Consider the following 16,290-nt stretch of genomic DNA (forward strand, 5'->3'; position numbering starts at 1 on the left):
AGTATTGTGTGCAGTTCTGGTGTCCTCAACATAAAAAGGACATGGAACTGCTGGAACAAGTCCAGAGGAGGGCCACGAGGATGACCAGGGGACTGGAGCACCTCCCGTATGAAGACAGGCTGAGAAAATTGGGGCTGTTCAGGCTGGAGAAGAGAAGGCTGCGTGGAGACCTCATAGCAGCCTTCCAGTATCTGAAGGGGGCCTATAGGGATGCTGGGGAGGGACTCTTCATCAGGGACTGTGGTGACAGGATAAGGGGTAACGGGTTAAAACTTAAACAGGGGAAGCTTAGATTGGATATACGGAAGAAGTTCTTTACTGTGTGGGTGGTGAGGCACTGGAATGGGTTGCCCAGGGAAGGTGTGAATGCTCCACCCCTGGCGGTGTTCAAGGCCAGGTTGTACAGAGCCTTGGGTGATCTTCTGAGGTCCCTTCCAACCCTTGGGATTCTGTGATTCTGTGACATGGTTTAGTGGGAGGTGTCCTTGCCCATGGCACGGGGGGTTGGAACTAGATGATCTTGAGGTCCTTTCCAACCCTAACTATTCTATGATTCTATGAAAAAGACTGGTGTCCATTCCCCATTTGTAACAGAAAAATAAAGAATACTGAAGTATTTCTTTGAAATCTAGTTTTTTCTCCAAAGAACACGAATCTGTGCAACAGCAGAAATCCAACAGATGTTTCAACACCACTATATAAACAGGAGAGAGCACTGACTTCTGTTAATGTTATTTTTACTTACGTGGTACAAAGCAGTTTCTGGTCCAGGTGTGCCCATGACTTCTTGTCTCAATGCATCCATTTGTAAACTAGGCAACAGTGAGTAATGACTTGGACTACTACTCTTGTCTCCCTTCTTTTTGGACTTTTTCCCAGTATCTTTTTTGCTATTCCTCTGAAACATGTAGTCTTCTTGACCTATTTTCTCATTGCTCATATAGCGAAGCAATGAATTTTCTGTTGAAAGAAAAATAATGCAAAATATCATTGCGAATTGTTGTATGTATCTTAATCCTGCTTCAAAAATACATAATATTCTTGCTAAGATCTATTGACAGGTTTAGCTCTTCCAGACTATTTCATTAACAAAACCCATTTACTTCATTGGTCTGTATAAATAAGAAAGCAATCTTTTGGTAGGGAAAATTCATCATTCTTCCAGTTTTCTGATATCTTTGAAAATAAAAGGAACGGAATATGAAAGAAACCCCACATCAATAAATTTCATCTTGGAGTGTTCAGAAAATGAGCAATGATACACTTATGATCATAATATCTGTAATCATTCTTTTAAACAAGATTCCATTGAATACAAATGACTATAGTGCCATACATTTAAAAGTAGTTTGCTTTGAACATTCATTTGAGATCATTCACCGTATCATCCATACTTTCCCTGAATACTCTTCCAGTATCTACCATTGTGTAGCTCAGGGACATCCTGAGCCAGAAGTGAAGTTTGTGAATTTAGGAAACCTCAGCAGATTTGTCTTTCATTAAGTTGTCTGGTCTTTCTTTGTATTAAATGTGAACTTTTAGCATCCACAACCTCCTGTGGCAAGAGATTCCTTAGCCTGAATCCAAAGTGCACACAGAGCTAGCTCCTTTTCTTTTTAACCAGCGCTCGATAAAGACATTTGATGCCTCTTGGGTCTTGTTTTTGGGAAAATAGACAAACCTATTACCTTACTTCACTCCACACAAGATCTTTATAAATTTAAATTTTTTAATTTTGTCCTGGCTAAATTCTCCCAAACTGATAATGGCCAGCCTACTGAATTGACCCCACTCCATAAATCTGATCATTTTTGCTGTCTCCTAAACTTCAATTCTACTGTATTTTTCTGAAGAGATGAAGAGACCGGAACTGCACACACACCCAGCATGAGCAAGAACTTACACAGTAGTTTAAGAAAATTTTTTAATTTGTCTTGTATTCTTTTCCTAGTAATTCCTAACAGTTGGGTTTTTTTGTGGGTTTTTGTTTGTTCATTTGTTTGTTTTGTTTCTTTGGGGTTTTTTTCTCCTTACTGAACATTTTGTTAACATTTTTATAGAAATGTCAATTATTACTTCAACATTTCATTTCTGGGAGATAATAGCCACCTCAGAGGTTATCATTTTGAATGCGAAATTACATATCTGAGCCTCACAAACCAGAATTTTGAAGAACTTATCCTTGATGATTTTGAGGTGAATCTAGAATTGCTCTAGAATGCTTTTGATGCAAAAAAAGAACTCATGAAGACAGAGAAATGTGAGATATAATTCTCATTTAAGCATAACAATATTTATCAGTAATAACCATACATTTGTCCATTAGCATTACAAAATTAAGACCACTTTCAAAATGGACTGGATAATACAGCTAAATCAATTAAATGCCAGTATAGATTTATAGCAAACTGCAGAGCTTTGCAGTCATGATTTTCTTTAGCCTGGCTGAGCAACCTCCTCAATCCTAGTAGAGGCTCTACAAAAAAATTAAGTATACATAATGAAAGAACCCCAAACAGGTTCACAAAAATATGTACCTAAGCAAGCAGCAAAATGAGGTTGAAATATATAGATTAAAGCATGATAAAACCCATAATGCCTTGTACAAGATGTGTGTTCAGATCACTTACCTCTCCTACTCTCTCTTTTTATTTTATTGGGGTCTTCATAATCCCCCACCCAGTTATATTCTACTGGCATAGAAATAGGCCTTAGTTTCCCTGGAAACAGAGGAAAAAATTGAGATCATGCACCATACGGCAGCATTAAACTAACATTCTTTAGGAGAAGGAACAAATTATGTGCTAAGCTGCTATTCTGCACAGTTGCTTACGAAAGAGGATCCGGCACTGCCTCTGAATAAGAGGTTAAGACAGAAGTTCTGTTTGCGTTACCAGGCAAGAAGCAGCTAAGTATTTAATGGATTTTTTTTTTTTTTTAAGTTTAGAAAAAAAATCCAGTGCCCTACAAATTCATCATCAGACTGACAACTGAGACTGGAAAATGCATTCAAGTTACTTTATTTTTCATTGAACAATATCTATTTATTATTTTGGAAGCCCCTGGCACACACGTGAAGAGAACTGTTTTAAAGCATATGTGAATTGTTAGTAACAGAAACATGTCCACGTCAGTAAAGTACCTTCAAAATAGCATCTTTGCTGTGGGCTTAAAAGATCCATCAGCGACTGAGTAAGAAAGGAAGCAGAAAACCTCTATGTGTAATTTCTTTTGTAGGATTTCACCCACAGAAAGCAAATTACTGTTGGTAAATTTGTTTTGGTTTCAGATAGCAAGAGACAGAAAAGCTGAAGACTCTTATATGTTTAAAATTTTTATTTGGAAGCTGATGAATTGATATTGTAAGATTATGTGCACTACGATTCCTGCTTAAGGATTCCACAAATATAGTTGGAAATTCAGTGAAAGTGTGGTATGCAACTTAGTGGGGTTACTTAAAGTGGTCTGAAGTTTTTAGCAAGTTAAATAGTATATTGAAAGGAATCATAGAGTAGCATAGCATATGGCACAGTATCTGGCAGACTTGAAACAAAATGTTTTCACAACAAGGTCAGCCTTTGCTCTTTTTTGAATCAATCTACTGATAACAAAACTGAAAAGTGGGAAAATGATTTGTTTTTAGAAGTAGCAGAGCTCAAAGTAAAAAATTAAAAGTCTTGTTAATTATTTTAGTAGAAAACCCCTACATAAAAGTGATAGGTCTTATTCCACATTTTTGAGGTAAATCCATGATACACTGAAAAAGAATACAAATTTTCAAACATGTCTGTCGACCTGTTGAAGTATGGCATTCATGGGAAATACACCGATACCCTGCAGGCAGCACAATGCTAAAAGGTTGTACTGTCTTTTTAAATAATTGACAAAAAAGTTGTACGTTCTGTACAGACCACAGCATCAGGTCACAAATACATCATTGTTCAGGAAATACAATATATACATTTAACCTTTTATTTATAATTTATTTTACTATTTATGGACACACATTTAAGCCTGATTGAAGCGGTGAGATTTAGAGCACACAGTTAAGAAGTAATTTGCTGAATGGGGATGTATTTGGCTCATGTTTACTTGATCAGAAGTAACTTTCCAAGATTACTTTTTCTAGAAATACAACATTCTCTTCTTTGTGAGGCTGAGCTCAAAGTATCTTACGAAAGGACCTGCACACTTAAAAAGGTACAAATGCTATAAAATCATGCGAAGTTTGATTGTTACAGAAAGCTAAAGTCAAAACAAATTTTCTACAAAATCTCTAGCTATTCAAAGTGCATGTTTTTTTGTAGCTGGCAGTAAATCTGAAATGACTCAGTTTGTTTATTTCCTTAAACTCGAGTTTCATTCGCCTGCTACCTCTGCTCGTCCCCTTCTTCTTAACCTCCATGGATTCCCTAAATCTGTTTTCCCGGGTGACTACACTTAGGAAAATTTCTTCCTTTGGATGTGAACAAAAGCTTTCTGAGGCAACAATTATACAACAGCTGGAATTATAGCAACAATTATACAACATGAAAGAAAAATGTCTCTGCCAACATTGTCAAAAAATCTCAAAAGATTCCAATAAATTATGGAGAGTCCTATTAATCTCTCACAAAGGAGGACTGAGAAATAATTAAAAAATTAACACCACTACAAAATTAACGAGTATGTGTTGAAAATAATTATCTCTTTAGGCCTTGGAACTCTGTTTGACCTTTAATGGGTCATCATAAGCCATAAGAGCTTTATTGTCATTTTCCACATTTCTGTAAAATCCCAAAGTCTTGCCTAGCCGCAAATCTTATGCTAACAAATGCCATGTGGGAAACTTCAGTGCTGAAATTACAATTTTTAGAAAACAGACTTAAATGAAAGTGGACTCGATGGTGTGAATTCATTAAAAAAGAAGTGAGATCAAAAGTGAAAGGCTGTACAAAAAATGTGTTAAATAATGACTGATTTTCAGTGCAGTCTTTGATCCATGTACTTATAACCCTTTCTGCTAATAGAAGAAAAGGCTAAAAGAGCTAACCTGTAACAGAATAATGTTATTCTGCAGTCCTTGAAGAAGCAATGTGTTCTTTTCACTCTAGACTACCATATTAAAATTTAACATCTGGAACAGAGAGTACATCTCTCTTAATGGAACTGACTGCATCCACCAGTTAACAGTTGAAAAACTGGAGTAATAAAATTAACATATCCACTTTGAAAACTTAGGAGTTATTTTGTACTCAATGGGCATGGTCAGAAGGCACCTGAAACCCTTTTGAAATCAAAAGGATACTGAGGATTTGCAGCAGGATTGTGCAGTTGTGTAGAAAGGGTGCATTTTATGAAAATGTATCCTTTAATGCTGTGTGAGCACACTGCTCTAGGCCCTGAGGATACTTTACACAGCTCTAGCTCCATTTATATGATGGTTCCCAAGTGAATTTGCAGCTTGGCTGCATGATGTACTAAATCCATGCTTTCTCATAAATTAAGTCTATTTTCTTCTCAAAAGGACATGATGTCAGGATTACTATAACAACTCCAACATACAGCCTGTATTTCAATTTAAAAATTGAAATAACATAGCAAGAAGGGTGAAAAAATATTCAAGTGTGTGCTCAGCTAATACCATAGTAGCCAAAATATCTTTTTTAAACATGAGATTTCCCCTTCAATTTCGTTTATATCCTAACAACTCTATGAGTGCACAATTTTACACTTGGCAGCAAAAAAAACAATTCTCCCAGTACGAAGTTGAAACAACTTGCAGTACTAGCTAAAGAAAGACATCCAACAGATTCAAAGGGAAAATACCCTGGATGATGAAGGTCTGAGGAGTAGAACTCTCACCAGAATTTGCATGAGTTCTCACCCTAAATAAGTCAAAATCCAAAATGTGGAAGTAGCATGAATGCACGTTTATGTTTCCCTATCATAGCAAGCAATTCATCTTTTCTTGCACACAATAAGCTTGTAGGCTGAATCTGGACTAAAGTGGTACAGAATTGTTAGCAAAATCAATACTCACTGAAGAGATTTTCATTCTTAAAAACAGAAGCAGATGCACAAAAATCCTAAAGTCAATAAATGGTGATTATCTTTATTAGATCAATGCCATACCATATGTTGGTGTGCTCTCTCTCCTTCCAGGACCACTTGTTCTTCCTTTCTCATATTCATAGCAATATAGAACCGCATCTTCTTCAACCACATTAAAGCGTTTCCGATATTCCTGGTCAAGAAATGAGTTTGGAGATTCGGATCCTGTATGAACCGGCTTGCCCACTATATGTCTGCCAACATCATCACATGGGAGATTTCCCTTTTCATCCCTTTAATAAACAAGAGGGGTTTTTAATGCATTGGGAAAAGACATTTTTTTTTCTATGAATATTTCAACAAACTGTGAATATGTCAATATTTAATACAAGCAGGAAACAGGTATCATCAACCAGGACAAAATACAAACTGCTAAAGACATCAAATAATAGAGCAAGCTGCGCCTGGGATAGGAGTACTCTCCTTGCATTATATGAAGCAGGGCTGGTAGGACTGTGCCTGGAGAAGGCTGCAATAGACCTAATCAGACAGTAATTTCTGGGCAGCAGTATGGGTGAGAGGCAGCCAAAATAGAAGCTGGAGTCTCATGCCCTTGTTGGGCATAAGGCCTTATCAGGCTTCTTCCCCTCTGGATTGCCATGTAAGTTCCAAGCTAGCTGCATGCTGACCCAGACTTCCCTTAGCTCCCTAAGGCTCCATTTAAAGATGAAGCAAAGCCTCCTCATGGGATCCAGGCAGCCACGGAGGATGAGGAAGAGCTTTCCTGCCTTGGCTGCAACAGCACAGCACCATATCTCCCCAGTGACCACTTTGCAAGGCTGCTTTCCCAGGGTAGGGATGGTGTTGGCTTAGCAAGGGGCTGGTGCAGCCCCACTGGGGTTGTGAGACCATCTCCAGTCATGGAAAGACTTTGTGCGGTGACAGTGCTGGGGGATCCTGGCAGACAACATGATATAGACTGACATAAACAAGCCAGGTGCCAATTGATGCTACAGCTACCATCAAGGGCTGGAACAAGGAATTCTCTGCGATAATGAGGGCAGCCTGAGTGGGAGGGATCTTTATGGTGAGCATGGAGGGAAGTGCAGAGCCACCAAGCAAACACCCTTTGCAACAGCCCTCTGGAGATGAGGGCTTCAATTCCCACCCCTGAAGGTATTCAACAAATTTGAGCAGGCACTAACTTATGACTAGCACTCATAAGTAACTGGCACGTGAGAAGTGTCATTCCCTGTTTCTCAAGCCATCCTTGTGCTGTTATGTCAGCAGATGTACTGTCTGTGGATATAGTCACCTAGGCAGCATGGCTTCAGGCTTTTAAAATTTACAATAAGGTATCAAGCCTTTTACTCCATTCCAGTAACAAAGGGAGGGTTGGTTTGGTTATTTGGGTTTTGTGAGTTTTTTTGTGTTGGTTTTTTTTTTTTCCTTGGAACAGCAACAACAAACTGAGAAACAGATGCTAAATAGTTTGATAATACCCAATATGAAGACATGCCTAAGTATAGTTAATCATGGACAAAATAAACTGATGAAATGCCAAAACAGTTTATTCAGAAACACTATACACTGTGTGACAGGTCTGTGAAATGAAGTGCAGTCCATCAGGATTAAGCTGATAAAAAAAAATAAATTCAAACATACAAGGCTTAATCTCACTGTAAGATTACAGCTTGTACTAATATGCATTAGAAGATTTAATCAGAGTTGGTCTAAGGTAGTACATTATAATCATCATGTAAGAAATGTTATTTATAAATAATCAAAATCTATTTTGAAGATCTCAGTTTCTGAAGCATAACTCAAAAAGTGCTGAGCAACTAAACATATTCACTAAAATTACATAAAAAAAAGAGAATACATTTCTTATCAAATTAAATTATTTTTGTGGTGGTAAACATGATTAGTAGCAAGAAAAGAAAGGCACTATTTCTTTTGAGATAGCTTCAGTTTCAGGATCAACAGGTCTTTACCATATAACTACTGCATTGAATGAGAAACCTAAGACTATGTTTTGGTTGGGGTTTCTTTTTCCAGCTTTTTTCAATAATGGGTTAGAATAAAATAGTTCATTTTTTTTTTCTGTGGATTGTCTATAAAAAGTCCTCAAAATATTTACATAGGCACAGCAAAATACTCTTATCAGGGAGACAAAAGACACATTCAATTTCTATGAACAATTCGAGTGTCATGACTGACAATGTTTTTATTTAATTAGAAGCAAAAGATTAGTGAACTGGACTATGTATTCTGTTTGTCTCTTTGTCACATTAAGAGAGATACTAGAGTAATTGTGTCAACAAGTTCAATTGTGTTATATGTGTCATATTTGAAAAAAAATGGCAATTTTTTTCCCCAAGAAATAAAATCAAGCCAGGTAAAGATGAGGCAGTGATGAGGAAGAAACAGCTTCACAAAAGGCTTCTGAGAACATCTATGTCATGACATGAAATTCACTCTTCTGCCCTGCAAGGTTTTTTGTATCTCTGAAGAGTAAAAATTTAGTATGGAACCACAACTTCTCCTCCCTACTAGGCAGTTTAATTTGTCATATACCTCACTCCTGGATAACCCCCAGGAAAGTCTTGTCAGTATCAGCTCATACATCTTTTTAATTGGGTAGAAGAGTTACTGATAAGAAAGTCGAAGAAAAACTCAGCTACAAGGAAGTCAGCTACAATAAAGCATATGCTGCCCTACAACCCTTCCAAGAAAGTTAACTAAAAGAAAAGCAAGAAGTCATTTGAAAATACATTGACTGGGCATATGATAGCCTGTATCTAAAAATACGGAAGCTTTAAAAATACTAATTTCTCTAAAACATGTTCCTAGACCTCTGGGTAGCTACTTCCATATTATTTATAGGCCATAATTCTCTCAAAGTTTTAGAAAACCAACATCCATGTACCTTATGGACTTACACTGAATCATTTGAGGTCATGTGAGGGTAGGGTGAATAATCTAAAGGAGGATCTGCTGATTTTCTGGCTTAGCAAGCCCAGAGACCTGGGAAAGATGAAAATACCCATACCAGGCAGCAGGTCAGAGTAGCAGATATATTTACAGGGAACAGCACGGTCATTGCAGAATCTTGCAGAGTAACAACACTAAAACACAATCCTGAAATTTTTCTCTAACAAATCAACTACATCTAGAAAAGAAAACACTATGGCAGAACAGAACAGTGCTGCGCTTGAAGTTGCAAGTTTCTTGCTTTTAGCTCACCCACCCTTGTTGTGTCATGGTCTTTAGGATAGGGGATAGATAGGAACTCTTCCCCTAATTTATAGATTCAGGCTTTCAGATAATTTTTGCTCTCCCGAAATATGATGAAACTGTTATAGACAATAGATTAGCCAAAATTTGAGAAAATAGGGTACAGAACCTTTTTTTCTAAAGGCTACTGTCTGTTTCGCAAACAAGACACTGATTCACTAGATGATCTTAAGGCCCTTTCCAACCCTAACTATTCTATGATTCACACTGACGCACACACAAAACATGTCTATTCTTAATAACCAGTTCACCTGCAAAATGAAGTATTATCAGCCTAATCCTGCAGGGCAGGCTGATACACAGGTAGGAACAGAATGGTCAGTTACTTTACAAATAGTTTCTTACTTTGAATTATACTAGAAGTGATCTTGTTTACCTTGGAACATAAGGTTCTGTTGGAGGCGGGGGTATGTAGAGATCCTGAAGGGCAGAGCTATCTCTTTTTGTGGGTGTGCTGATAGTGCTGGATGGTGTAGCAACACTGCTTGTAGGACTTCTAGGAATAAGAGGCTGGTTCAAAAGAGAGAAATAATCAAGATTATCCTTATATATAAAACATTTTTATTTGCAAAAGTTATAAACATTCTATAGTTCAGAAAGTTAAAGAAATAATGGTTCTAATATTTTGTGTGCTTTTAAACTGACTGAAAAAACACTCATGCTAAGGAGACAGACCTATGAATGGTCATGTATTGTGCTTATAAAATTGATGCCTCTGATTACATCTTTTTTCCGTTTTGCACAGCAGGATTATTGCCAATGCCCATAAAATTAGCAATCAGTAGAGCCATTGGTAAAATTTTAGTGAGTAAATAAACATCCAACAAATCCCTTAATTAAACTAATATTGTAAAGAAAAACTCTAGTGTTTACAGTAAAAGGTGAATAAGTAGGAATTAAATTGAATGTCATCTCCCCCATCTGCTCTACAGCTTAAGAATTAACCGTAAGAGCTTCAGTTTATGTCTGCAGATGCTGTAAAATCAGGTACTGCATCCTCAGAACACACACACTATGAGACAGAATAAACTGGAGATTATTATTACTATTTACTCCCCTGGGCACACACACCTTACAAAGTAACATTTACTCACGGGTAAATAAACTGTACACCCCTTGCAGAATAATCATGAATTCTGGCTATCATTCCTGTTAATTACATATCTCTCATTAAAGACACCATAATAGGGACATTATCTCTCTCATAATCAGATGTCCCTTTTTACTCCTCAGCTTCAGTATCTTGGCTAGTTAAATAACAACCAGCCACTCGAAGACTTTATTAAATCACTGCAGGGCTAGAAATTACAGAAAGATTTTCTAACAGTCTCTATACAGATGCAGAAAAAGGAGAAGAAAACTTTGATTTCTTTGGTCTACCTAATAACATGTCTGCCTAATAACAAAAGCCTTATGTTGCTTGGCTTGTGTAATAGCTATACTCTATAAGAAAAAAATGGCAAAACAGCAGATACAACAGTTCTTCACATACCATAAAAATAATATTCAACAAATGCTGAGTTTTGCTTTGAAAGAGTTCTTTCCCCTCCACCTTCTCAGAATCGAACTTCTTATGGAAAGAAATGTTGGGATTAAAGAGAGGTCACCATACCTATAATTTCTGACCTGAGTAACTACTGGAGGACACAAACATCTCTCCTTGTATTGATGATACAGGAGCTTTAAATACTGACTGAATGGGTGTGTAGATACATCCTTCTACTAGCACTATTAAGAAAACTTTGTGACAGACCAATAGGGCATTTCTGTGCTGACTAATCAGTTATCATTTTCTAGGTGTTCCATCTTGACACTGTAGAATTATGACTATACTGGCATATAGCATTGTACTATGTATGCACATGCATTATATGTAGCATTATACTGTATATATAATGCAGCATCATACTATACTGCAGAAACCCCCAAAAGTTCAACAGCAGGATTTTTTTCATAATGTTGGCCTTTTATCACTTTTAAGCTAGTGATGAGCCATTTAAATTTATGCTTACTAAGCAAAGCCCCCACCATTGCATTATTTTTTATTCAACCTGTGTGTAAGAATAATGCATGCCACCTCATCCTTTAGCCAATTACTGCCTTGTTCTAGGAACAGAGCTGTGTCAAATGCTACTTATCTCAAACATAATAAAATGTATGCTTAAAATTTTCCTACTAAAGCTTTGCAAGACCACCTTTACAGCAATACAAGATGACACAAGTTTTCTGTTTGTTGAATGTCAGGAAACCATCTCCTGTAAACAATGATGCTGCTAAATTCTTTCCTTGCTCATTAATGTGAGTATTCTGTAGCCAAGCCAATGAAAGACAGCCAGTATTTACAGGAAGAGAGGGAGAAAGACACACACACACAACCAGACAGGTAAAAGACTTCACGACCACTAAAAACAAGAGACAGAAGTCTGCAAAAATAAGAATAAAGTTGGGTACAAAGCTGGGTAAAAATAAATAAATTAAAAAAAATCTTTGAGAAAACCCAAAATTTTATCCTTCTAATTTATTCTGTGACACTGTAGCCACAGACATCCTTGAACCACCTGCTAAAACAACACCGCTTATTTCCTTTCTGATACCTTGTACTTCTCTGACAAGTACACTTTGGGGCTTGCAAGGTAGCCTGTAGAATTAATTGTCATTTTAAGCAAAAAATAATTTTGTGACCTAGACCCTGTTTACACTTGTTAAGCCGAGGCTGTTGTTGTTCATGGTTCATACTGGCAGAGACACTGAGAGGAAGGCAAGCTGGGTAAGGCGGATTTGGGCTTCTCCACTTTGAGAAAGAAGACAGCCATTTACTTTACCTGCATGAAAAGGTAGATAAAAGGAAAGGGGGCCCCAGAGACTAGACTGGTGGCAATCAATCAGTTTTATGGTGTACGTCACATGAGGAAAATCATGCTCAACATGACAGAGATCTGGACTTACAACAGCTTCATGAGACTCTAGTGGTCCTGACCAGCTTCTGGAATGCTAGAGGACACAGGTAAAGAATTTCCCTTATGTTACAGACTAGGATTAACTATTTAAATTGGTTGGACTCAATGATCTTAAAGGTGAGTGCAACTGGAAGAAATGTTATTCAGTGTACCACAGGAAACCACAAGTTATTCAGCTACCTGAAGGTAAAAGGTTTCCCTTGAACTGGTCCCATGTCGGACACTTTCAGAAATTACAGTGCAACTGGTGACAGTTTGAAAGACTGTGGTGTCTCACAGGATGGCAATGTGGGTATAACTTCCCATGGCACCTGGAGCTCTCAATGGGATAGAAACAGTAATAAAATCTAGTGGAAGCACAATCCTCTAGGACTGTCTCAAAACTAGGATTTCTTCATATTTTCCATAATTGTGTCATATCCTCAGTCAACTCTCCAGCTTATTTCCACAAAAACAGAAAAGTTGTATTACCAGAAAAAAAGAGAATCCAAATTTAAAAATATGTCACTTTTTTTTCCTTTTTTAAAAAATAAGTATATTTATCACTGCTTCACCAGTAAATAGGCAGCTCAGTAAGAACTGTTACATGGTAAAAATATTCAAATGGTCTCTTAGGGTAATAGCTCAACACACTGAGGCAAGGTTACTACCACCTCGTTCTTTAGGAGTTCAGCTTTCATTTTATAGATAACTAAAAGTCTTCAGACTCTTCTGGCTGAAAAGACAGCCTTCAGAATATGGCCTGCGGGTTCAGTGCATCTACATGGCATTTTGCATCTCATTTTAGAAAGACCACAACTGTTCAGTTCCAGTCAGTCTGTGCACCTGCAAGTAAATAAGCCATGCAGCTCTCTAGTTCAATGGCAGCCATTCAGTGGACCATACATAGGCACATTAAACAGAAAAACACATGGATATTCACTGCAGTATTTCTCAGTTGGATGCCTTGGAGATCAGTCCTATCACTGAGTTAATTCTCTTCCAATGGCTAGAGCTTTTTCCTGCTGCGGTCCCTTTTGGTAGGCTGTCAGGGCAAGTGAGATTGTTGAAACAGCAATAAAATGAAAAAGTTTTCAGGTCCTAAAAGTTAAATACTTGACCCATGGGAACAGCTTGCCAGAGAAAGTTCAGAAGTTACGTACTAAAACTGGAATAGCCTTAAGAATGTAATGCAACAGACTCTTCATCAATCTTAACCCAAAATGACAGATACAAAATCCATATTTCAATACATTTTGGAGTACTATTTCTCAAACATGTTGGATGCACCATCCTCCTTTAGGATCATTAGTCTTTATGGTCTCTTTCCCACACTGTCAGTTGGCCAGGAAACAGATAACCAACCATCTTTACTTACAGCAGCTCAGCTTCTTTAACACACGGGAATAAGAAGTCCCCGTAAGTATTGGCTGATAACTCACAGACACTTAACTCCCCTCTCCTCCAGAAGCTGCTCTGTCCCCCGCTGGTGCTGCCCTGCAGTCTCTACTCTCTTCCTACCAGGACTTATTGCTACTCTTCCCATCCCCAATCCTGAAGGAACTGAGAGGGTGCCCCCAGTAAGCTGTATAATGCCCCCAGTATATTCCGGAATATTATATTTGCTTTTTCTCTCTAAACAATGAATGTAATTAATATTTAATATATACTATCAAAAATTCTTTCAAATGCTTTTCAAACTCTTTGAACCTTTCATTAACTCCCTTGGAAGCTACAACATATAGTTTGAGAAACATTGCTCCAGAAAAAGACATAGAATTTTTTAAAACATAAGCAAAACCAGTACAAAATTTTAAGCGGTAATATCCTTATACAGTATTTGCATCAATAAACAGATTTCACTGTTAATATATATTTCATATTGGATCAAGGTTATGACAATTTATTGAACAGAATATTTCCAATAAAATACACTTTTTATAAGACTAATTATGCCACTAAGTAATCAAATGCTATAACTAATTCATACTTTGTACGAACCCATTTTAACAGTGCTGAAAAGAACGTCCAGTTCCCATATAGTTAAAATACAACTAAGAAATCAAAAAGCAAGCAAGTTAGCATTTTATTCAAACTTAATGATTGTAAAGTGTAAGGTCATTAATTCTACTTATAAATCATGAAAACAGAATATACCATTGTCTCTAGATCAATGAAGGAGGCAATATAATCACATACAGAAAAATACTAAATAAAAATTACAAAAGTAGTGTTTTCTCTCAAACAAGGACTCTGTTGTTACTGTTCCTGTTGCTTCTTAGGAGGCTGAAGAGCTGAATCTATAACTGTGGAGATACGATCCATATCTAATCCCAAATAAAGTCTCTTTAAAAAACTGCAGATACTGAGCTATTGGTGATTTTGTAACAGTACAATTTAATCACACACAAAACAGTACAGTGAACTATTTTAAATATACAAAAGATGTCATTTAAATAAGCTTGTTGAAGAGTCTGACAGTGACTAAGAGGGGTCAGAAGGTTTCTTTCCAAATCAACACAAAAGACATGGTTGGCAGCTAGAGCTGCCCCAACCTCACTGACGTCGGTAAGAGCCTTTTCCCTGATAGTGGCAAATGTAGTCCAGATCAGTTGAGGCATGGAAACATGTTGATCTAGCACTCCTTTTCTGGGTTATAAAGAAACTGGATGAAGAGTCTTCTACACTGTAGTCAAAGTCCAATTTCTTTTGACTAATTAACAAAGCATTTTCCTGAAGGCAAAGGAGGACTTTGCAGCTAGCTGCTTGCTGGTGTGATGATAGCAACTTACATAAGATTTCATATGCTCCAGGAATCTTCTCATTTGAAATTTTCAGCCGTGTTCAAACAGCATTTCAGGAAGTCTCCCTTTAAAACCTCCCCAAAATAACACAAAGTGGAAAGCAGAAATAAAACAGACAATTTGGAGTAGACAACATTTATTTAAGTTAGGTTTTGAACCAGAGTAAAATTTGGAGAGTTCAAAGATAATTAAGTTACCTCTATATCAAGTAATAAAATAAAAAAAAATTAAAGATTAAACTTAATTGGTTTGTTCAATGCATTCAGTAGCAGTCAGAAATTCAAACATTGTGATCTGAAACATCATTCTAGCCTGTCACATAACAGATCAGTGTATCAGAAAAAGTAACTGAAAGGCAAATTTAGTAAGATTTGTCTTGCAGGAATAATATATTACTATTTATGGTACAATACCAAATTAATGAATACCTTCAGCTGCAAAGGCAACCACAGATTTCCCCAAGGCCACACCTGTCTAATTTGACTGTTACAAAACCAGTAACGAAAACCACAGTCTGTTGACTATACAAATTTGGATATGACTCCAGAATGCGTTAAGGGAGAACTGTGATTATCTGTAAGAAGTTAAGATACTGATGGATATTAAAACATACAATCATCAATTGACTGAAAACTAAAAAAAACAAACAACAGCACTTCCTTTAATCGCATCACAAGGGGAAAAAAAGAATGTTTTTCCTTCTGTACTGATTGACCTTAGAGCTAGAATTCATGCACTTGTAAATGGTGCACTATCTAATGGTGCATAGCATAGCCACAGGCTAACTGTATTATTTTACTGTATATAAAGCCATTCCATATCAGTTTCAGGACTGCTACAGAGGATGCATAATCCTTTTCCTCTTTCTTCTTTCTTTCCCCTAACCTTTCATATTTATTCTAAGGATAAAAATATTTGTGAAAGGTAAGAAAATACCACATTTCTGATAAAATGAAATAAACACACAAACTCAAACAATTAATCAATAATTGATTTAACTCCTAATTTATTCAATGTGAAGGAAGAGCTGTTCAAAATAAACCACTGAACATTCTAAGATGTATTTATGCCAATTAGTAGCCAGTTAATACCTGAATGATCTAAAAGCATTTTCCTCTCAGAGACCATAAACATTTGGCTGGCATATGGCTTATGTAGATCACTAACAGTGGACAGCCAGCTTTTAAAAATTTCATTATCAGAATGCATAATTTAATTAC

General features: G+C 36.8%; 1 protein-coding gene across 4 annotated transcripts in view; it reads right to left on the reverse strand.

Annotated features, from left to right (window-relative positions):
• Window positions 1–16,290, reverse strand: part of CNKSR2 (connector enhancer of kinase suppressor of Ras 2) — a 214,701-nt gene that overhangs the window by 80,761 nt on the left and 117,650 nt on the right. For 3 of the 4 annotated variants that reach the window (XM_065677314.1, XM_065677313.1, XM_065677311.1), the window contains 4 exons: window positions 9,707–9,840; window positions 6,115–6,326; window positions 2,631–2,720; window positions 746–960 (listed from right to left, as the gene is read on the reverse strand). In XM_065677314.1, the coding sequence (XP_065533386.1) occupies window positions 746–960; window positions 2,631–2,720; window positions 6,115–6,326; window positions 9,707–9,840 (651 nt within the window). The remainder of the gene's footprint in view (window positions 1–745; window positions 961–2,630; window positions 2,721–6,114; window positions 6,327–9,706; window positions 9,841–16,290) is intronic. The other variant, XM_065677310.1, reaches the window with a different exon arrangement.

Source organism: Lathamus discolor, chromosome 4 (assembly GCF_037157495.1).
Source record: "Lathamus discolor isolate bLatDis1 chromosome 4, bLatDis1.hap1, whole genome shotgun sequence".
Taxonomy (NCBI): Eukaryota; Metazoa; Chordata; class Aves; order Psittaciformes; family Psittacidae; genus Lathamus; species Lathamus discolor.